Source organism: Polypterus senegalus, chromosome 3 (assembly GCF_016835505.1).
Source record: "Polypterus senegalus isolate Bchr_013 chromosome 3, ASM1683550v1, whole genome shotgun sequence".
NCBI lineage: Eukaryota > Metazoa > Chordata > Cladistia > Polypteriformes > Polypteridae > Polypterus > Polypterus senegalus.
The window spans coordinates 280,620,653-280,645,121 of NC_053156.1; the positions used below are offsets into that span (position 1 = coordinate 280,620,653).

At 41.4% G+C, this 24,469-nt stretch overlaps 1 protein-coding gene across 2 annotated transcripts in view; it reads right to left on the minus strand.

Annotated features, from left to right (window-relative positions):
• LOC120526234 (chemokine-like protein TAFA-5) overlaps nt 1-24,469 on the minus strand; it is an 87,267-nt gene that overhangs the window by 50,539 nt on the left and 12,259 nt on the right. For both annotated transcript variants that reach the window (XM_039749293.1, XM_039749292.1), the window contains exon 2: nt 11,885-12,034. In XM_039749293.1, the coding sequence (XP_039605227.1) occupies nt 11,885-12,034 (150 nt within the window). The remainder of the gene's footprint in view (nt 1-11,884; nt 12,035-24,469) is intronic.

Here is a 24,469-nt window from a genome sequence, read left to right on the forward strand (position 1 = left end):
TCCCCTGGCCATTGAACCTTACTCTTATTCGATGTTAATGTTGATTTATTTTTTATAATTATGTCTTTCATTTTTCTATTCTTTAATATGTAAAGCACTTTGAGCTACTGTTTGTATGAAAATGTGCTATATAAATAAATGTTGTTGTTGAAATGTTGTAGTCTGTATAGCCAACCTGGCAGAGCAGCCTTCTAACATAGTGACCCCTGTATATCCATATTAAGTATGCAGTCTATGGGTTGATGGAGGCAAAGCAGCAGCTTTTGCACAGGGTGTACAAAGAATCTTCATATTTATGGTATGTTGGCAGAATGAAATCTGTACCCACCTTAAATGGACAATCTTAATAGGTAAACCACCTGAAGCAAAGCATGTTTAGACCCGGCTAGCACTTGGATGGGAGACCATCTAAGACAAGCTTGGGTTGCTGCAGGGAGAGGTGCCGGTGAGACCATCGGGGCAGTTATCTTATGGTCTGTTTGTGGATCCCAGTTCCACAGAGCAGTGATGAGGACACTATGACGTAAACATTTGTACTAACCTTTGGATAAGACATAAAACCAAGGCTCTGGCACTCTGTAGTCATAAAAGCTCCCTGGGAAGTTTTTTTATAAAGAGCAGGGTGTTTCCTGAGGTCCTGGCTCAACTGCCGACCACAGCCTCATCCATTGTAGTCCCTAATCACCCCAAGAAAACACCCCCGTCACCCCCCCCATCCATCACCCCCCGTCTGTAACGGACTGACTCACCCTCGCCCATTCATCACCTAACAGCTAATGTGTGGTGAGTGCACTGGAATGGCTGCCATCACGTCATCCTGGTGGATGTTGCACACTGCTGGTGGTAAAGTGGGTCCCCACTGTCTGTGTAAAGTGGTTTGATTAGGTTGGAAAAGTGTAAATGTCATTAATGATTATTATTAATTATAGACTTAGTTTGCCACATTTATTTCTAAATAAAATGGAATTTACCAGTATATCTGTGTAGATCAATCAGCCATATGAATTATCATCATGTTAAATATATAATTATATATATACACACACAAACCCATATATATATATATATATATATATATATATATATATATATATATATACACACGTGGACAAAATTGTTGGTACCCTTCAGTCAATGAAAGAAAAACTCACAATGGTCACAGAAATAACTTTAATCTGACAAAAGTAATAATAAATAAAAATCCTATGAAATTTAACTAATAAAAGTAAGACATTGATTTTCAACCATGCTTCAACAGAATTATTTAAAAAAATAAACTCATGAAACAGGCCTGGACAAAAATGATGGTACCCCTAACTTAATATTTTGTTGCACAACCTTTTGAGGCAATCACTGCAATCAAACGATTCCTGTAACTGTCAATGAGACTTCTGCACTTCTCAGCAGGTATTTTGGCCCACTCCTCATGAGCAGACTGCTTCAGTTGTCTCAGGTTTGAAGGGTGCCTTTTCCAGGCGGCATGTTTCAGCTCTTTCCAAAGATGCTCAATAGGATTGAGGTCAGGGCTCATAGAAGGCCACTTTACAATAGTCCAATGTTTTCCTCTTAGCCATTCTTGGGTGTTTTAGCTGTGTGTTTTGGGTCATTGTCCTGTTGCAAGACCCATGACCTGCGACTGAGACCAAGCTTTCTGACACTGGCCAGCACATTTCTCTCTAGAATCCCTTGATAATCTTGAGATTTCATTGTACCCTGCACAGATTCAAGACACCCTGTGCCAGATGCAGCAAAGCAGCCCCAGAACATAACAGAGCCTCCTCCATGTTTCACAGAAGGGACAGTGTTCTTTTCTTGATATGCTTCATTTTTCCGTCTGTGAACATAGAGCTGATGTGCCTTGGCAAAAAGTTCAATTTTTGTCTCATCTGTCCATAGGACATTCTCCCAGAATCTTTGTGGCTTGTCCACATGTAGTTTGGCAAATTCCAGTCTGGCTTATGATTTGTTTTCAACAATGGTGTCCTCCTTGGTCGTCTCCCATGAAGTCCACTTTGGCTCAAACAACGACGGATGGTGCGATCTGACACTGATGTTCCTTGAGCTTGAAGTTCACCTTGGATCTCTTTAGAAGTTTTTCTGGGCTCTTTTGTTACCATTCGTATTATCCGTCTCTTTGATTTGTCATCAATTTTCCTCCTGCGGCCACGTCCAGGGAGGTTGGCTACAGTCCCATGGATCTTAAATTTCTGAATAATATGTGCAACTGTAGTCACAGGAACATCAAGCTGCTTCGAGATGGTCTTATAGCCTTTACCTTTGACATGCTTGTCTATAATTTTCTTTCTAATCTCCTGAGACAACTCTTTCCTTCGCTTCCTCTGGTCCATGTTGAGTGTGGTACACACCATGTCACCAAACAACACAGTGACTATCTGGAGCCCTATATATAGGTCCACTGACTGATTACAAGATTGTAGACACCTGTGATGCTAATTAGTGGACACACCTTGGATTAACATGTCCCTTTGGTCACATTATTTTCAGTCTTTTCTAGGGTACCATCATTTTTGTCCAGGCCTGTTTCATGAGTTTATTTTTTTAAATAATTCTGTTGAAGCATGGTTGAAAAGCAATGTCTGACTTTTATTAGTTAAATTTCATAGAATTTTTATTTATTATTACTTTTGTCAGATTAAAGTTATTTCTGTGACCATTGTGAGTTTTTCTTTCATTGACTGAAGGGTACCAACAATTTTGTCCACGTGTGTATATATATATATATATATACACACAAAATAATGTATTCTTTATTAATTATATATTTGTGATGCAAACAGATAGGGTTTGTGACTCTACCTGTACAGTTGTGGCCAAAAGTTTTGAGAATGACACAAGTATTGGTTTTCACAAAGTTTGCTGCTTCAGTGTTTTTAGATCTTTTTGTCAGATGTTTCTAAAGTATACTGAAGTAGAATTATAAGCATTTCAGAAGTTTCAAAGGCTTTTATTGACAATTACATTAAGTTTATGCCAAGAGTCAATATTTGTAAAGTCGGCCCTTCTTTCTTTTTCAAGACCTCTGCATTCACCCTGGCAGGCTGTCAGTCAACGTCAGGGCCAAATCCTGAATGATGGCAGCCCATTATTGCCTAATCAATGCTTGGAGTTTGTCAGAACTGGTGGGTTTTTTTTTTGTCCACCCACCTCTTAAGAATTGACCACAAGTTCTCAATGGGGAGTTTACTGGCCATGGACCCCAAATTTGATATTTTGTTACCCGAGCCACTTAGTTCTCACTTTTGCCTTATGGCCCAGTGCTCCATCATGCTGGAAAAGGCATTGTTGGTCACCAAACTGTTCTTGGATGGTTGGGAGAAGTTGCTCTCAGAGGATGTTTTGGTCCCATTCTTTATTCATGGCTGTGTTCTTAGGCAAAATTGTGAGTAATGGTCTGAGGATGCTTTACTGTTGGCATGACACAGAACTGATGGTAGCGCCGCTCACCTTTTCTTTTTTCCAGATGCCCCAAACAATCGGAAAGGGGATTCATTAGAGAAAATGACTTGACCCCGGCAGTCCTCAGCAGTCCAATCCCTGTACCTTTTGCAGAATATCAGTCTGTCCCTGATGTTTTTCTTGACACCAGGCCATCCTCCATAAGTCTGCACCACACTGTGTGTGCAGATGCACTCACACCTGCCTGCTGCCATTCCTGAGGAAGCTCTACACTGCTGAATCAACTTTAGGAGAAGGTCCTGGCACTTGCCAGACTTTCTTGGGCACCCTGAAGCCTTTTTCACAACACCAGTGGAAATGGGATGTTTGGGATTAAGTTCGTTTTCATGGCAATGGGGGACTTTGCAATTAAAATTCATCTGATCCCTCTTCAGAACATTCTGCAGTATATGCAAATTGCCATCATAACTGAGGCTGTAAACTGTGAAAATGAATATTTGTGTCATTCTCAAAACTTTTGGCGTTGATTGAACTAGTGTGCTGGTGTTTAATAATGAAAATGAATCCATTCACTTACACGGATAGTAAGTGAAGTGAATCGAAATGCCCAACACTAGTATTCGATATGCTAAGTCTAGCAGTCAAGCCTTTAGGGAGGAAAGTGAGCAGTGCTGACCCGTTTCTGTAACCGTTGATTGTATCAGGACAGTGTCATGCTCCCATACTCTTACACAAGGCCTCTCCATACCGTTGCTGAATAGTCCACGTCCACAAGCTACTTCGGTAGCGCCCAGGTCTGTTCTGAACGACTGCTTTGAAGTTGGACACGGAGAGGATGCGTTTGAAACGAACATCAAAGAAAAAACACTGAAAGGATAAACGAGTGGATGAAGTGACAGGACATGAACAGCGAAGAAAGTAAAACTGGAGTCACTAAACACCAAAGCGCGCTCGTTGCACGAGGAGCTTGTTTACCGCTCACGGCCAATTAGCTTAAGCGAGCGCACGTGTGAGCGTCGCGGCAGCCAGTCAGAGAGAGGGGCGTGTCCTCCGCAGTTAAGTGGACCTAGGGGGACGAGGGAAGGCTTTGTGCAGGCCGGGAGGACTGCGTGCTGAGTGTGATGTTACTTCTTTTGAGCTGTCGTGTCGGGGTCTGGTTAACTTAAACAAACGCATTTCTTAGTATGTTCACAAATGACCTAGACCAGGCACGGCAGGGCTGTCTAGCACCGACAGAGTTCTTCTCCTAGAAGGTGGCGGGGCGACAAAGACGGCAGGCAACGTCACTACTTATAAATTTGGAGGCTCAGGGTAGCTTGCCAAGAAATAACAGCCTGCCGTCCAGTGTGCCACTCGTTCCGACTTCCTCCCACGGTTTAGCTTTTCATTTACAGCTTTCGCCTTTTTTTTTCTTCACTTTCATTTGGGTTTTTGCGCTGAGTAGGAAGTCATCAGCGCCGGTGACAAGTAACGTGGAATTTATCAGGCAACGTGTGATTACGGCCGTCTCCTGTAATAAGTTCTTGTCGATAAACTAAAGCCTTCCCTGCGTGAGCTGCAAACCTACACTCTACAGTTTAATGATCCGCATCTCTAGGGTGGGAGGGAGGCAAAGAAAGAAAGATTTATAAGTGGGATACCAGTACAAAAGACGCAGGAAAAAAGAAAAGTTAGGTGAATATATAAGATAAAAAAAAGACTTAGAGAAGGAAAAACGACAAAGAAAACGGAGAGAATAAACATGGAAAAAATAGGAGATAAAACAGCCAGGGATGAAAAGAAAAAATAGGTCATAACATTTTTTAATAAAAGGTGCTACATAATATATTGAATAATGAAAGCAAGATAATGAACGAAATCATAATAAAAGCCAAAAAAGTGTGAATTATTACAAATGGGTTATAGATGCAAATAATCGGGAATGGTCTCCCTTAGACATTCTCATAAACTCAGATATGGGGATAGATATTTGAGGAGTAAACTGCAGGACAATGATTATATTTTTATATTATGTACATTAAAAATTCATCAACAACAAATCAAATTAATAATATATTGAACAATTATTATAAAAGTAAAGTTGAACAAATTGGACTCTGGAGCTACATGAATTAAAAGGTACCACTTCCGGTTAGCGGAAATAGCTCAAAAGTTGATAGAAATCTACGTTTTGTACCTAATACTTGAATGCAAAATTTGGTTGACCTAAGTGAAAGCGTACTCAAGTTATCGTGTTTATATATATATATATATATATATATATATATATATATATATATATATATATATATATATATGCACACACATAATTCCAAAAATGGTATTTTCGGACTCAGGGGAGATTTAAAACGTCAAGATTCATTAAGATCTCGAAATAGAATTTTTGGACGATTCCAATACTTTCCCAATACTTCGTATACGAGAATGTCAGGGAGCTCTAAAATGCTGGGATTCATCAAAATCTCGACATCGAATATTTGGACGATTACAATACTTTTCCTATACTTTGCATACGAGAAAGTAAAAAAGAAAATAAAAACAAGAGATGAATAAAATAAAAAGGTTTAGTAAAGGAAATAAATGCCAAAGGGAAACCATAAGGAGATTTGTCATGGAAACTGGAAAACAGGTAAAACAGAGCTAGGAATAAAACGATGGGTCATAAACCGTAGGTACGTAAGTAGGGAAAGAAAGATAAAAACATATACTGAAACAATATATTGAAAGAGAAAGAAGCAGGATAAAGGGATAAAGAGAATGAAGGAATAATAAAAAGTGAATTTTATATATATAAGCATGGACACTTTTTAAAATGTTGATTGATGAAAAACGCCCACGCTTTTATTTTACGAGTGATGTATGAGAGACGTAATGTTTACTTTTTAGTACACTTTTTAACTTAATATAAGCGTGGTTTTTAAAAATTATTTTTTATACATATAACTTTTTAGTCTTGGGTTTGTTTTAGAATAATTTTGTAATCAATATTTTAACACTTCCTTTGACGTTTTTATGCATACATCTTCATGCAAGATGCAAAAAGTGGATAATATTTCTAATCGTTACTAACGCCATCTATTGGTGATATCTTGAACTGTTCTTCATATGAAAATTTAATTTCTTAATTAACATGGATTAATTGATCAATTAGTGAAACTGATTATTGATTCATGTATTGTCATTGGAAGTGAGTAAGTGTGCAAAAGTTCAAGTCATTTGGACAGTAGGAAGTGGGTTAAATATCGATTACAAGATTTGTACCAAACAACAAACAGGTAAAGTTAATATATGCGTGGCAATAATAATAATAATAATAATAATAATAATAATTAAAATAATGAATGACATAGGAAGAGACATAGATGGAAAATTGAAGGTAAGAATGTTTTTAAAAAATAGGTTTAAAGAAAATGAAAGAAAGTCTCTGGCTTTCTCTGTCTTGATCTTCTGTATATACTGCCATTGAAATAGTTTAGAACACAACTATTTCTCCTGTTTCTGTTGAAATTTAAGCAGTTCAAGTCTACTGAATAACCTGAATTAGTACAAAGATAAAATTTAACTGCCGAAAAAAAAAGATTACGTTGCCAAAAACTGAAAAAATATATTTTGAAAATTTTCAGAGTTATTCAAAGTCTCCTCCAGTTTCCAAGTTCCTTTTGCTGGTGCTGGACGCTGCATTCACTGACACGTTGGCTTTTTTTGCAAATTCTCTAAAGGAAATTCTTATATTTTTAAGTGTTGTAATGGTCGGTCTGTCTGTCTGTCCTTTGTTAATTGCCTTTTTTCTCTCCATTATTATATCAATTTACAGTGTAATACTGTGAAAATAATTAGTGATGTGCCAAACAATGATTAACTTCACCGAAATGATTTGAATCTTTAAGTCACTGATTCATTCACTTCAAAAACAACAAGCTATATTCTAGTTTAAAATCTAAAATAGTACTGTAACAGTGTAACAACTTTAACACTACAAAAATATAAATAATATAAAAAACAATCAAAAAAATCAATAACTCACACATAATAATAATGAAATAAGCAAACACTTTATAGCCTAGATATCAAAGTAACACAACATGTGACTGCTTACATCTTTTATGACTAAATAAAATAGATTTCAGTTTTGGATTAAGCTGGCCTATAGAGTGGGATAGGTTGTGTATGACACAGGTAATAGGCTGTTAGTGTATGCTGCAGTTAAAACATACTGTAGGCTAACAAAGCTGTATTGTTCCTATTATAATTGTACATTTGTAAATGTAGTTTTGTAAAAATATTAGCAATTTCCAGTAGATGGCCCTCTAGTGTGTCCTCCAGTCAGTCATTGAACTCAACTGAGGTTCAATGTGCTGTGTGACACGTGTCTGCAGTTCGCTCCTCCATTCAGTACACAAACGGATTCTTTCGGTGAACTATTTCAGTGCCCTGTACTGGGGTGAGCGCGAGTCTGTGAGCGTGAGGTCGTGAATGAACTTGCAATGGCTCTCCACATCAGTAGGGGGCACACTGGTTCATTCAGTCAGAGTGATCTGGTCAGTGGGAGGTGCTTGATGTCATTTCCCAGGCCAGTCATTGGCTAGCTGTCATCATGACCGTTTTGCTGAAACAGTGTACTGATTGGCTATTTTCCTGAAGACAGCAGCCATTTAAATCAAATTAAGATGATACCTCCAGACTGTCGTAGAATGCAATATAAAACGTAGCGCGCACTGCGCATGCCTCATTGATTTGTTCTTTAATGTCGTTGTACCAGTACGTTCATTCAGACAGCAAGACAAATACAACAGAATTAGTTTGTTTATTCATTTCACATCACTACAAGTAATGCTTCAGAAAGTGTAGCGACACAGTTTGTTCCAGCATTGCTTTTCTGCAGAAAAAAGGGCTTGTAAGCAATCAACAGAAGTTAGAACACCTGTAGGAACTGTTTGCATTAACTTTATATCTTTGCCTGAAGAAGGGGCCTGAGTTGCCGCCTCAAAAACTTACATATTGTGATCTTTTTAGTTAGCCAATAAAATGTGTCATTTTGCTTGACTTCTCACTACATTCAAAGACGAGTTAACTTCCATTGCTGCAGAAAAAACTGTAAGTTGTGAATCCATTACTTGTTTCCTCTAAAAGGCCTTTTGTACAATCTCAGATTATTCACTAGAATTGAACTACTTGCAGTTCAGTAAAAACTACAAAAATGGGGGTGTTCAAAACTTTACTGTGTACACACACACATACACTCACCTAAAAGATTATTAGGAACACCATACTAACACGGTGTTTGACCCCCTTTCGCCTTCAGAACTGCCTTAATTCTACGTGGCATTGATTCAACAAGGTGCTGAAAGCATTCTTTAGAAATGTTGGCCCATATTGATAGGATAGCATCTTGCAGTTGATGGAGATTTGTGGGATGCACATCCAGGGCACGAAGCTCCCGTTTCACCACATCCCTAAGATGAGATCTGGTGACTGTGGGGGCCATTTTAGTACAGTGAACTCATTGTCATGTTCAAGAAACCAATTTGAAATGATTCGAGCTTTGTGACATGGTGCATTATCCAGCTGGAAGTAGCCATCAGAGGATGGGTACATGGTGGTCATGAAGGGATGGACATGGTCAGAAACAATGCTCAGGTAGCCCGTGGCATTTAAACAATGCCCAATTGGCACTAAGGGGCCTAAAGTGTGCCAAGAAAACATCCCCCACACCATTACACCACCACCACCAGCCTGCACAGTGGTAACAAGGCATGATGGATCCATGTTCTCATTCTGTTTACGCCAAATTCTGACTCTACCATTTGAATGACTCAACAGAAATCGAGACTCATCAGACCAGGCAACATTTTTCCAGTCTTCAACTGTCCAATTTTGGTGAGCTCGTGCAAATTGTAGCCTCTTTTTTCTATTTGTAGTGGAGATGAGTGGTACCCGGTGGGGTCTTCTGCTGTTGTAGCCCATCCGCCTCGAGGTTGTGCGTGTTGTGGCTTCACAAATGCTTTGCTGCATACCTCGGTTGTAACGAGTGGTTTATTTCAGTCAAAGTTGCTCTTCTGTCAGCTTGAATCAGTCGGCCCATTCATTCTCCTCTGACCTCTAGCATCAACAAGGCATTTTCGCCCACAGGACTGCCGCATACTGGATGTTTTTCCCTTTTCACACCATTCTTTGTAAACCCTAGAAATGGTTGTGCGTGAAAATCCCAGTAACTGAGCAGATTGTGAAATACTCAGACCGGCCCGTCTGGCACCAACAACCATGCCACGCTCAAAATTGCTTAAATCGCCTTTCTTTCCCATTCTGACATTCAGTTTGGAGTTCAGGAGTTTGTCTTGACCAGGACCACACCCCTAAATGCATTGAAGCAACTGCCTTGTGATTGGTTGATTAGATAATTGCATTAATGAGAAATTGAACAGGTGTTCCTAATAATCCTTTAGGTGAGTGTACATAGGGGTGCAGTATAAATAAGACAAAAATAAAAATGAGAAAAGAGATTCAAAAGGAAATGACGAAACAACTAGGGGCAAATTATGTAAGTAAATAGTTGTACAAAATAAAAAGAGGATAAATAAAACAAGGTAGAGATGAAAGAAGTACACTGTAAGTAAGTGGACTTGAATTAAAGAATAATAAAGTAATGAAAAGTTAGGGGGAAAAGTCTGAAAGAGCAGGAAAATATAAAAGAGACAAGTAGTGAAAGGGCAAAGAAATTTGTATTGCTTTCTCGTGATATATATTCTTGGGGCTAGTTGTGTTTAATTCAGAAAAAAGAGACAGACAGACAGACAGATAGACAGGCAGACAGGCAGGTAAGCAGACAGACAGACAAACAGGCAGGCAGACAGACAGACAGGCAGGCAGACAGACAGACAAACAGGCAGACAGACAGACAGGCAGGCAGGCAGGCAGGCAGGCAGACAGACAGACAAGCAGGCAGACAGACAGGCAGGTAGGCAGACAGATAGGCAGGCAGGCAGGCAGGTAACCAGACAGACAGACAAACAGGCAGGCAGACAGACAGACAGACAAACAGGCAGGCAGGCCGGAAGATAGGCAGGCAGACAGACAGACAGGCAGGCAGGCAGACAGATAGACAGACAGGTAGTGCTGTCATTTTTGGCTGTTTCAGTCCCAGAGAGATGCACCTCTGCTAGTTTAAATTGTGTCAAGAAGGCTGAGGGGAGGTCAGGTCTGAGTGAGTATAAGCGGTCATGCAGTAAAATGCAACCTTATTTAAAAAGGAGGCATGAGCCATGTGAGTAAAAAGAAAAAGGAAAAGCCTAACAGGACTTTAAAATTCTGATGGAAATGCAAAGGCAGAATAGCAGCCTACAAGATGACTAAAACCATTTAAAGTAAAGAAAATGTATTTAAAAAAAATAAATGGAGCCATATAATGTGTGGCTAAGCTGTAACCAGCTTCGGCTCCTGCACTTGTAACTCTAGACAGATTGTTGGATGGCAGGATGACTAAAGGGTCCTGTGTGTAACCCCCCAGGTCACCTTTCTGCCCCTTCTCAGTGGATTTCTTGGCACCTTTCTCTTGACTGAATTGCCGCTTGATGCCGAAGTATTTGTCTGGTAATATGTATGAAGTGATTATGCATCTGCTGTGCGTGCATGAGGTGTGCTCACTAGGATTATCATTTCCAGTTTTTAATTAGAGTTAATAAAACATGTGAAGTTTCCTCATTAGATGCCTGCCTGATAGCCTTAGCATTTTTACCCAGATAACCACCCACCTAATTAGAGTATTTAGAGGATAATTGGCCTAATTAATAGTGACTTGTCCCGTGCAGTGAACTCTGCTCCCGCATCCTCTTTGAAGGCATCGGGCACTGAGAGGTAGCCATCATTGTGAGGGTCAAGCTGGTCCCAATGGCCTCTTATGTCCACATGTTGCAACCTGCCAAAATGTTTCTGTCTTCTCTATCCTGTAAATAAATGCCATAGCACCTAAAGACAATTCCCTGGCTTGGCCGGCTATCCCAAAATTCTGCCTATCCTCCCTGTCTCAGTCCTCCTCTTAGGTCATTAAGTGGGATTACAAGATGTTAAGTAAAATAAGGAGCAAAAAGCTTGCAGCTGCAGAAAGCCACTGATCTTGGCATGGTGACATTAAGCATTAATGAGCTTTGTTATTAATGGACTGAAGAACAAGGATGAAGCCAACGGAATCATTTCCCACGGCAGTAATTATGAGGCCCTTGTAAGTAAATGAATATTTCAGAATGTGCCTCTTTGCACCAGGCACCGGCCAGACATGACAAGCCAGCCTTTCAGGGGATGGCTAACCAGCAGTTGCCCAAGGCAAGGTTAAACAGTGTTCAGTATTAGAACACCGGTCTTCACAGTTATTCTGAAGGACAAGTCTACAAGTATTCCTCACCACAATTTCCAAAGTGGGGAGGTGGCGTGTGCCAGCCAGGAAAAGTCCAAGTATTAAAAAGAAGAGACTCACCATCCACACAGGCAGGTCTTGACCGAGTGGTCCCCGCTATCTGCCCTCTTCGGCAGGCACAGCGGGCTGTCTGCCTGGCAATCATCCTTCTTGGCTGACTGCTGTCTCTGTTCAGAGTGATGATTTCACATGTCCCCACCGCCAGCTGACCTAGGCAGAGTAGAAAGGAAGACCATGTGGATTTGTGAAGCTAGCAGGGTGTGGTTCCAATACACAATAAGAACGGCACTTGGACATCTCCTACACAGGGTGACAGGTAAGACAACAAAGAAAGTGCACTCTAGGCTTTTGACTTGGGTGTGTGATTCATCTGGGAGGCTTCAGCGTGTATAACGTGTGACAGGTGACCTTGAGACTTTGTCAGCAGTCCCATAGATCTTGATACAGAATATGCTGTTACACTGTGTGTGTTATCTACCTGAATCAACTGTATTCTGGACAGACTGCTCAGTCTTTGCCATTAATATTCAATTGCCTGGCATTAGCGGTATCAAGAGTTATATGACTGAGGGTGTAGGGTGACTTTTTTCATGATTTTTAAATAAATAAAACTAACAACAAAAAGTAAATAAAACATCAGGAGATGAACACAAAAAAATGGCTAGGTATGACTTGTAATGAGACTCTACTGAACAGTAAAAGGGCGTTTACTATGGAAGATTATTTGTGGTACAATTAAATGGAGTTCAACAGGTTAACTACATTGCAGTGCAGTGTACATTCACATGGCGCATTTTGGCTTTTAGCATGTTGTAATTAAAACACATACCAACCAAATGATCGATTGATTTTCACTACGGCACACCATTTCATTTTAATTCATGTCCATAGCTTGTGTGTCATCGCTAAAAGCAGAGCAAATGTATTGCATTTCGCTTAGCGACTTCTCCAAGTGAATTGCATTTCAATTTAAGACCAGACATTAATCCTGCAAAAACCGAATGTAATCAGATGACTAAACAGGCGACAGCACCTTTGGTAAAAGGCATTTCAATCCCGATATAAATGTTGATTTCACTTTTCATCTGGGTGATGATAAGGACCGGTGTATTATTATTATTTTTACTAGGCTGACGCTTTGATCCAAGGCGACTTAAAACATTTCAGATTTCGGAATTGGTTACATTGTATTTGATTGGAGTGCAGACAGGGGATGTGATTTTCTCACGGTCACCGAGTGTCAGTAATGGGATATGAACCTGCAAACACGGTTTGAAGACCAAAGCCTTAATCACTACGCCACACTGCCTCTAACTGAACATCTTAAGACCGCATTCAAGAGCTGCAGCATATGATAATGGAGATCAGTCGGGGCATCCATACACTGATATTCTGATAAATATGGTGTCACACACGTGCGAGGAGGAGGCAGCTAAAGGGCTCAAGTAATTGTAATAAAACATCCGACCAGGGGGTGGCGGAGTGCACTGACTGTCTTTCTCAGTTCCCGACAGACCTTTACCGGGAAATCCTGCAAGTTTCCGGCACCTCTGAAGACGTCACTTCCGAAGCCGGCCCCTTTGATGACGTCACTTCCGAAGCCGGCCCCTTTGATGACGTCACTTCCTCTCAAGACCTTTAAAGTCTCCATCTTAGGCTACTATAGCAGTTCTGTTTTGGACTCTGTGAGATGCACATTGATTGTTTGATAAAGGAAACCCTTTTGCAGCTGGAAAAAACAAAATACGGGTGGCTTCCCCTAAACCTTTATAATATCTTGAACAGTGGTTTGTAAACACCTGCAGAAGGAGATGACACAACGCTCCATAGCTAAACGTTCTGACATACTGGTCAGGGCTACAAGAAGAGCAATGGAACAATATAATATATATGTAGATATGTATATATGTTCATATGTATATGTATATATGTTTATATGTGTGTGTGTATATATATATATATATATTGTCACAAAGCTGAGACATACTCAAGAAAAGGTTTGGGGCAGCCACTCGTATAATCTCGTAACCCGGCTGCAAAGTCGTTCTTTTTATAAAGATACAGCACTGGAGTGCATACAACGAGTCCAAGACAAGACTGAGGGAAAAGGGAAAAAGGGCAGGCTTTTAAAGGGGAAGACAGGAAGTGAGGTCATAAGGATCGGGCATGTGTTCATCGCTCATTGGATCAGGCCCGGACGTGACATCAGGGGGGCCGGAGCTGGTAAGGTCTGTTTCCATTGGTTCGGTCCCGGAAGTGATGTCAAGAGAGCCAGGTGGAGTCTCCCAGGAATGGTCTACAGGGAAATGAGAAAAAGAGTCAGTGCACTCTGCCACATCCCGGCATGCCTCCGAACTGCCTTCATTTAAGCCCTTTAGCTGCCTCCCATGCGCACGTGTGTGACAATATATATATATATATATATATATATATATATATGACAGCAACACTCATAACAGTGACAAAACAATTACATTGACAATCATGTTCCGTTATTTTTAAAATGTTTCCTTTTTCATAACTTCTTTAACACAGTACTTCTCCGCTGCGAAGCGCAGGTATTTTGCTAGTATAATATAAAGCAAGCATAGCATCGTACTTAGACAACAGAAGAATCAGGCTAAATACACTATCTGGGTATGTCTGTCTATCTGTTATAGACAGCTTTACTCTATCTATCTATCTATCTATCTATCTATCTATCTATCTATCTATCTATCTATCTATCTATCTATCTATCAGTCTGTCTGTCTAACAACATGGAAGTGTTCAGTGAAATGTGGAGAACAGGACGGGCATTATGTGCGATTGAGGGGGTGAACTGGTAAATTAAGAGAAAGCATTGGTGTGCTTCAGTCAGTAAATCGGCTACTGCCGAGTGTTTTAATTACTTGTTTGAATTAATGTGTGGAAGTGATGGTGGAGTGTAACAGAGAGTACTGGTGACAATGGATTGAACTTTGTATTTAATAAGATGTGTGGCGGTATGAGGGTTGAGGATTATGAATTTTGTTTGAAGAAAGAAAAAATGTGCATAGAAACAAATATTAAAAAATCTTTTTCTATGGAATTATAAGTGAACATTGTGGATTCTTGTTTTTGTTAATCTGATTGAATAAAATGATTGTGTTAAAAATAATATATTGGATGGATGGATTGTTTGTATTATCTCAAACGATTATTCAGATTTATTTGTGGAGGTGTGTACTGAGGGAGTGTGTACTTCTTTCAGCTGCTCCTGTTAGGGGTTGCCACAGCAGATCATCTTCTTCCATATCTTTCTGTCCTCGCCATCTTGTTCTGTCACACCCATCACCTGCATGTCTTCTCTCACCACATCCATAAACCTTCTCTTAGGCCTTCCTCTTTTCCTCTTACCTGGCAGCTCTATTCTTAGCATCCTTATCCCAATATACCCAGCATCTCTCCTCTGCACACGTCCAAGCCAACAAAATCTTGTCTCTCTGAGCTGACCCTCTAATGTCCTCATTTCTAATCCTGTCCATCCTCATCACACCCAATGCATCTCTTAGCATCTTTAACTCTGCCACCTCCAGCTCTGTCTCTTGCTTTCTGGTCAGTGCCACCGTCTCCAACCCATATAACATAACTGGTCTCACTACTGGCCTGTTGACCTTCCCTTTCACTCTTACTGATAACCGTAAGTCACAAATCACTCCTGACACTCTTCTCCACCCACTCCACCCTGCCTGCACTCTTCTTCACTTCTCTTCCACAATCCCTCTGTACTGTTAATCCCAAGTATTTAAACTCCTCCACCTTTGCCAACTCTACTCCCTGCATCCTCATCATTCCACTGACCTCCCTCTAATTAACTGCTTATTTCATGAAAAAATTATCTTAGCTAATTATTTTTTTTTAATGCGTGGAGTCGGAGGGAGTAGTGGTGGACTAATATTTTTAGTAAATGTTTATTTCTTGTGCAATTGTCTGTTATCTGTTTGTCTATCTATGTATATATTGTAATAAGAATGAGTCGGAGACATCATAAAGATTTGGGGCAGCCACCCGTATAATTGAATCGGCTGCAAAAAGTAAGTTTAAATAGCACAATGTGCTTAGTTCAGAGTCCAGAACAGAACTGCCTGTACTGAGGCAAGATGGCAGTTTTAAAAGGCTGGAAGGGAAATGACGTCATCTATGCCAGAACTGGGAGTGGTGTCCTTGTGGCCGGAAGTGACGTCATCCTTGGGGCCGGCAACAGGCGGGATTTCCCGGAAAAGGTCTGCAAGGGACTGAGAGAGATAGTCAGTACACTCCGCCACCCCTTGGCCTGGCGTAGAGTTACTAGTGTTTAGGCCCTTCAGCTGATTCCCATGCGCACGTGTGTGACACTATCTATCTATCTATCTATCTATCTATCTATCTATCTATCTATCTATCTATCTATCTATCTATCTATTATATAGTGTCTTTCACACTATCTATCTATCTATCTATCTATCTATCTATCTATCTATCTATCTATCTATCTATCTATCTATCTATCTATCTATCTATCTATATATGTCTTTCACACTATCTATCTATCTATCTATCTATCTATCTATCTATTATATAGTGTCTTTCACACTATCTATCTATCTATCTATCTATCTATCTATCTATCTATCTATCTATCTATCTATCTATCTATCTATTATATAGTGTCTTTCACACTATTTATCTATCTATCTATCTATCTATCTATCTATCTATCTATCTATCTATCTATTATATAGTGCATTTCTTATCTATCTATCTATCTATCTATCTATCTATCTATCTATCTATCTATTATATAGTGCCTTTCACACTATCTATCTATCTATCTATCTATCTATCTATCTATCTATCTATTATATAGTGTCTTTCACACTATCTATCTATCTATCTATCTATCTATCTATCTATCTATCTATCTATCTATCTATCTATCTATCTATCTATCTATCTATCTATCTATCTATCGTGCCTTTCATCTATCTATAGTGGGATGCAGTACCCTATGCAGCAACAGGATGTGCAGGACGCTCTCATGACCCACTAAATGGCTTTTATCTACTGTCTCATTTAAAATATCATTAGGGGACATTACCAGCTGCGCGTGTGTCCTATTAAAAATGTCATTTAGGGACATTTAGTGGTGGAGAAATGTCCTATCAAAGCAAATCAGCATGTCTGACTCTCAGCCCTTCGGACCCCCTGGCGCTCACACACAAATGTTTGTTTTTTTCTAAATTTGTCCAGATACCTCAATGTGCCCCCACCCACCCATTTCCAGATTTTGCTTCTTGTTCCTCTGTGTCCGCGCCCGCCCAGGGTGTAATGCAGGCTATACCCACATGCAATTGTTCAGCTGAGAGATGCCAAGAGGAAAGAGAAACGAGCCCCTCGTGTTGGCCACTCGGACCCTGTGAAGAGGCTCTTGACTCTCCTTGGTAAATCGAGAGCGAGTTTCTCTCGTCACCAGAACGGATACTAATGAGGGGCTTGTACGCCGCCACAGTTGCCCAAAACAACCTGGTTGCTATGGGAACGGCAGCTTTTATTCCTGCAGAAAAGCTCTCAGCCTGCCTGCGCATTTCATCTTCACCATGATGGGTGTCCATTGCAGGGCTGAAGCAGCCAGGCTCCATGTGGGTCCCGAGAGTCATCACCTGCATGTCAGTGATGAGGCCAAGTTGTCAGTGAACTTTGATTTTGTGATTAAAAAATTGCATCTCTAACCATTGCCTACATAATCATCTTTCTTGAAAAGGGGTAACAGTGAGTCATCCAGATGGCTTGTGACTGGTCACACTGGTCACCATCCAGTCCACTTCAGGTCTGGGACCCAAAATGGTGTCAATGGGAAACAGCAAGGCAAATGGAGGCCAGTGACTTTCTGGCAAATCCATAATGTCTTTCTTCTGTGGGGCCATCATTTAGACAGAGCTTGGCACAGACTAATTTCACAAGGCTACCTGCTCTGTGGAGGAGGCCGCCCGAGTGGCACCAGAGAAACGGCACTGGAGACTGCTCTTTCATCTCCTGTAGACCATCCTTCAGGGCAGTTTCAGTCTCCTGCGGCTGCCAGTTTCGTTTCACCTCATACACCAATCAAAAGAAGACCCCAAGTTAATAAACGGATAATTATCCCGAGTCTGAGACATCATTTATTGCCCACACAAATAAAAAAAAAAAAATAAGAAAAAAAAAAGCCAATTGATTCTTTCCACCCGGCAGTCTTTTAAGCCTCTGCCTCAGGGTGAGGGAGCAGGTCAGTCACTCCATCACTTTGATTTATTAAGGAGATGAAAATCATTTCCCTTACTGCTTGGCCTGAACCTGCGGTGCTCAGAATAGATGATCAGCTCTGTGTCCCACAGGAGTCAGAAAAAGCAATCTGCCAGGTCTCCTGTGCTCGATAGCGCTCTTTTCCTAGGCACTCTGGGGTCTCGGCCTCAGAGACAGGCTCACTAAGGAGGCTAGCATAAGCTGCCTTTCTTAAGTAAAGAATCAGGACCCCTGGCCACAGCACTAAGACTGACAGAATTTGAAAGTCAGGGTCTCCATCTGAACATTCAGGTGGTTTGTGAAGATCCTGAAACACTTTGATGCTTCCATTGATAATGTAATCAGCCTCAGCCAACCCGTTCAGAGACCTTCTCAGTTTTGAGGCTCTTGAGGCCTTGTCACATTGCTTGAGCTTTCCATCGATTTGCATTTGTAGCTGTCATTTACATAATCTTAGTGAGTCGGAGGCAGTCGGCAGCACGTTCCTGTAATCCAGTCTCCTAATGTGAAATGCCCAGCGACTCACTCCAATTAGTCCTTAACTCGCTCTGACATAATCAATCCTATCTTTTGTCATAGTGGTGGGCTCTGTGTGCATGAGAGCTGACAACCAATGAATGTTCATCTGCAAGTGCACAGAATGTAGCGACGAGGATTGAGGAGTGTGGACTTTTGGACCTCACAAATGGACAGAAAGCTCGTCTGTTTTACATAAAATGACAGAATGGCTTAACGAAACAAGGGGCCACTCACGGTACCTGTTAACCCTTCATACAGCACCAGCCCTGTCAGGCAGCACGCTACTCTATTGGCTGCTACAAAAATGGGTGAGTACAACTTAGCTGGAAGGTCGTCATTACGCAGTCAGTAAGTGTGACATGGCCAGCAGTTTTCAGTTGCATAAGTTGACCCGGTCTGGCATTGAGATAAGCAACCCGGTCGGCAAATCTGACATGCCTCGCAACTATCTAGAAGTCACCTAATGTGACAGTGGCTTAATGAGAATGCCATGTCAGTGCTGAACCCATTACATAATGAGGAGCTGCAATCTCAGAGGCCATCCCAGTTCTGAGGTTGCCCCCTATTAGTATAGAATTGGGGTCCCAAAGTAAGAGATGCCCATTTACAGTCAGAGAAGCAGAAGGCCAATCTCACTGCTGGAGTTGATTAGAAAGAATTGGGGTCCCAGTTTCAGAGATCATCTCCTCCGATATCCACTCTGTTGATTTACCTTTACTTTTTTGTATTGAACGTTAAATAATCTTTAGTCATTTTTGACACCATATTTGTTTGTCCTGTGTGCAGCATATGGAGCAATCTGTGCAAAGGCATAGAAAGTCAGCACTGAGGTCCAGTCTCTATCCGAGATGGCAGATGAGTCCTTAAAAAAATTTGTGCATGTTGGGAAGTTTGGGAAGTTTAAGAATTACTGTGTTCATACAAATTACTTGTGAACCCTTTGAAATTCAGCATTTTTTTGACATAGCAGTATGTGAACCCCCCCCACATATGATAAACTGTTTGATTTGTCTTGATGTCTAGTTATGCAAAATGTCAAGCTTTTAGGGTATTCCTCCCTATTTTTGTCCCTCTACACCCTAAACACTCACCCTTAGGCCATTTTGAATCAAACTTTGTGCAAGAGATTACACCCTTACGGTAAAAAGTACACCAGTGGGTGTCTTCAGCAAAAATGATCAGAAGGACTTGAGCCACTCCCAGATGGTTAAAAATTACAAATTTCAAACATAAGCATGTGGGATGTTGTTTTAAACTATTTCAAGGTCAGTTACTATGGATATGATGTTATGTTTGATTTTTGATCCTTTCCTAGGGATCTGGCCCTTGTCACATGCGTGTGCACGGGAGACAGTTGAAGGGCTCAGGTGATGGTACTTCTCTGCCAATCTAGGTGATGGCACTGTGTGATAGCACTTTCTGTTTTCCTGCCTCTGCAGACTGGAAAACTTAAAGCTCTCCTCCAACGATGCCACTTCTAGTGTCCATCCACTTGGACCCGCCTCTGCCTGCCCAGCAGCAATATGACTGGAAGAACCACCATTTTGGGTGGTCTGAATAGGACTCCAGTCTTAGAACACTTGAATTTTGTGTTTTCACACACTTTATTTTGATCTAACCTAGTTTCAACTGTACAGAGTTTGCCCACAGTTACCCCACACTCTCACTGTCTCCTTTAGTCTTATTACAGTGGCGTAGTCTGCAGGATTTACTGTGAGAAATGATGAAAAAGCAGGACATAACAGCTGTCCTCCAGTCCATGGCTAGTGATCTACAAGTACCCAAAGTCCAGGTGGGAGAACAACAGACTCAGCTCACTGAATCAGAGTTATGTAACCGAGCTCGAGTCACTCACCAAAAGGAGTGACAGATAGTTCCATCCCAGGTAATTACAAGCAACTAAAAGCCAAGGTGCTACTCAGGTACAGAGTCAGCCTTGGCGAGCAGGCAAGAACATGTTGTGAGTGGAAATTTGACCCTGATTGGCCAGCTCACTTGCAGGCCTTTGATTTGTGGGGAAGAGTCAGGCGGTGGCTGAAGTTAGAGAAAATTGGCTCCAAAGCCATTACAGAGCTGATCGTTTGTGACTACTTAATGAATACCCTCCCTGACTACATCACCCAGCCAGTCCAGAGACAACAATTTAATTCCATGGTATCCTTGATAGCAACCCTCAAGTGACAGAGTGTATCCTCACAAGACGAGCGTGCTGAACAGTCTTCTGATTGGCATAAGTCCCAGATAGGACGTGTCGCTACTCCAGAGCCTACCCATCGCAGCATGGAGTCTTCGGTCAAAATTACAGAGAAGCACAGTGCTCCTCCACTACAAGAGTGGGGAGCTTGGCCACACCATCCTCAACTACAGTACCTTCACTTTGGTGAACTGATCAACTACAGTTGAATGCAAGGAGAGAGGTACTGTTGCACATCCAACCCTCTGTTCCTTCTCTACAACGAGAGGGTAGTTGATAATGGGCATAATATTAGAGCACTTATAGACTCCAGCAGCAACATCTTCATTGTAGCCCGCCATTATGTAGTTTCGCAACAGTGGGAATCCAGATTGACCAATTTAACCTGTATCCATGGGGAAAACTCGCTGGTATAGGTCTGCCATATGTATTATCATATATCAAGGGTTGACTCATAAGATCAAGGTGGCTGTCATGTGCAGCCCCCCCTTTCCAAGTAATCTTGGGGTGGGATTGGCCACAAAGCAAAAGCGGAAAGACACATATCACCTTTGCTAAAATATTGGGCCTCATTATTGATGATGATAACCCATCTCAAACTGTCTCCACACTGTGTTATCCGCTGGCTTCCAAGTAAGGTAATGTGACTACTCAGCGGGATGCGGACAGCACAATGCAATCACGCTTGGATGTTTCTACGGAGACGAAAGATCGAGGAGCATTGCTGCACCCCATGAGGTCATCTGAGATCCTCTCTCGGAACTACACTTTCAATTTAGGCAAATGCCGACATCATTTAAAAGAGAACAGTGGAATGATGATTCCCTCAATTTTGCAATGAATAAGGTTGTTCTGATTGATGGACAATATACAAATTATTCCATGCCCGGGGGCCACACTTTGTTATTAATAATAATTGTCATATTGTGTAGCTTAGCATGAGGGAGAGGTGAGATCATTGTTGTTAGTTCTGTAGACTTACCAGTTGCAGGTTTACAAACTGGCACATACCCATCTCCTAGGTACCCACTTGGGAACTGAGAAGACGTGACAGGGGATTACATTCCATTTGTTTTGGCTCAGAATTAATGAGGAAGTCTATTGCCTTTGCGTTACCTGCGCAGAGTGTCAGAATTCTCAAAAGGACCGCGCTCCTCCAGCTCCCACATCAGTTATTGATATTCCCTTTAAGCACATAGGGGTTTATATTATAGGACCTCTTGAACCCTCTGCATGTGGTCATAAATACATTGTTGTGATTGTGGATTACACTACACATTATCCTGAAGCTATTCCCATGAGACTGGCCAATTCTAAAATTATCGCACAGAAACTTGTTGGGGTCTTTGTGTGTGTTGGCATCCCTAACAAAGTCTTAATGGACCAATGGATACGTTCAAGGCAGTAGCCAAGTTACTCAGGATTACTCATCTAAAAGCCTCAGTGTATCATCCTCAAACTGATGGTTTAGTAAAGCGGTTTAATCAGGTGCTCAAAAAAATGCTGTGCAAGGTGGTCAGTGAGAACGGAAGGAATTGGGATCCCCTCTTATGCCCCCTCTTGTTGTTTGCCTATCGGGAGGTTCCTTAAGCCCCCACAGGCTTCTCCCCATTTGAATTATTTTATGGACGACAACCCTGGGGATTATTGGATATATTGAAAGATGGTTGGGAAGAAGAGGTATTGCCTTCCACCAATATTTTAAAATGTATTGTTTAATTATGCATTAGATTTGCTAAGATTAGACATTTTTAAAAGAAAATATTGAGTGTTCGCAATCAGCACAGGCTTGCACATGGAACATCTCTCTGTGAATTCCAACATGGAGATTGTGTCATGGTTCTTGTTCCTGTTTCCCATTCAAAATTACTGGCTTATTGGCAAGGCCCTTATGAAATTAAGCAGAGGTAGAGTTTGGTAAACTAGTTGGTTAAACAACCAAATTGTCGACTAGCGAAGTGTGTATACCACGTGAATTTATTGAAACCATGGAAGGAAATGGAGCCAGAGACCTACTCAGAACAACCTTGCTTCATCTTCACTCGGTCTAAAACCCTTAACCTCGGCTTGAATTTGACACTCAAACAACAACAGGTGCTCAAAGCAGACATCGTGTCTGTCCTGGAAGTGGTGGATAAGTGGTCTGGAAGAACTTCCCCAATTGCCCACGACTTCATTACACAGCCTGAGGTCAGAGTTGGAGAACGCCCTTACTACCTCTTGCAAGCCAAACAAATGTAATTAGAACTTGAGATCAGACGGATGCTGGATCTTGGTGTCATAGAGGAGAGTTTTAGTCCCTGGTCCAGCCCCATTGTACTAGTCCCAAAACAAGATGGAAGTTGGTGCTTTTGCAGTGACTTTCACTGGCTAAATCAAATTTCATAGTTCGATGCTTACTTGATGCCACAAGTGAATAACCTCCTCAATCAGCTTGTTAAGACTCAGTATTTAACCACGCCTGACATGACAAAAGGGTACTGGCAAATTCCTTTAATGGAATCCGCAAAGGAAAAGGCTGCATTCAGTAGTCCTAGTGGCCTTTGGCAGTACTGGGTCCTCCCATTTGGTTTGCACAGGGTGCCTGTGACCTTCCAAAGTCTGCTGGATAGAACGCCATGTCCTCACAATTCCTATAATGCCACCTACTTAGATGACGTCGTCATTTATTCTGGCACATGGGAGGATCAAGTGTGGCAGGTTTGTACTGTGCTTCTCACACTAGGTGAAACAGAACTTAGGAGCAACCCTAAAAAGTGTTTTTTTTTTGGGTTGACTGAAGCTAAATATTTAGGCTACTTGGTCGGCAGAGGTACCATGTGACCACAGTTCGTCAAAGTTGATGCCATTAAGAACTGAGCCCATCTTAAACCAAGTGGCAGGTCCAAGCTTTCTTGGGGTTAGTGGGATATCATCACCGGTTTTTCCCTTGCTTCTCTGAGTGGGTAGTGCTCTTGACAAATTTAAAGGGTGTGGGATGAAAAGTCAGATGCCGCATTCTGTGACCTAAAACAGACCCTCATGTCAGTACTTGTATTAATTATGCCTGATTTTCCCTTACATTTTATTTTTCAGATGGATTCTTCAAACACAGATGTGGGAGCCCTGATGAGCCAAAGCGTCTATAGCGTTGAACATCCCATTATATATCTGAGCTGGAAACTACTGTTTATGAGACCAGGTATGCAGTGATGGAGACAGAGGCCCTTCCAATTAAAAGGGCTATTAACCAGCTGAGGTGCTACCCCTTGGGTCATGAATTCACTCTAGTGATGGACCATGCATCTTTACAGTGGAAGGCTCTTCATAAGAAGTTGAATCCCGGTGTCACTGGGTAATTATTGGACCTATTGCCTTATCGGTTCAAAGACTACATCACTGGATTACTTTCCATGCTAATGCTGATGCTCTTTCTCATGTCCTTGACCTCATATGTTGGATCGCCCGACTTCACAGGTCTAGGCTAAGGTGGGGTACTGTCACATACGTGTGCATGGGAGACAGTTAATGGGCTCAGGTTATAGTAATTCTCAACCAATCTAGGGGGTGGTGCTTTGTGATAACACTCTCTCTTTTCCTTCCTCTGCAGATTAGCAGACTGACAGCTCTCCTAAAACGATGTCATTTCCAGTGTCCACCCGCCTTTTCTGGCC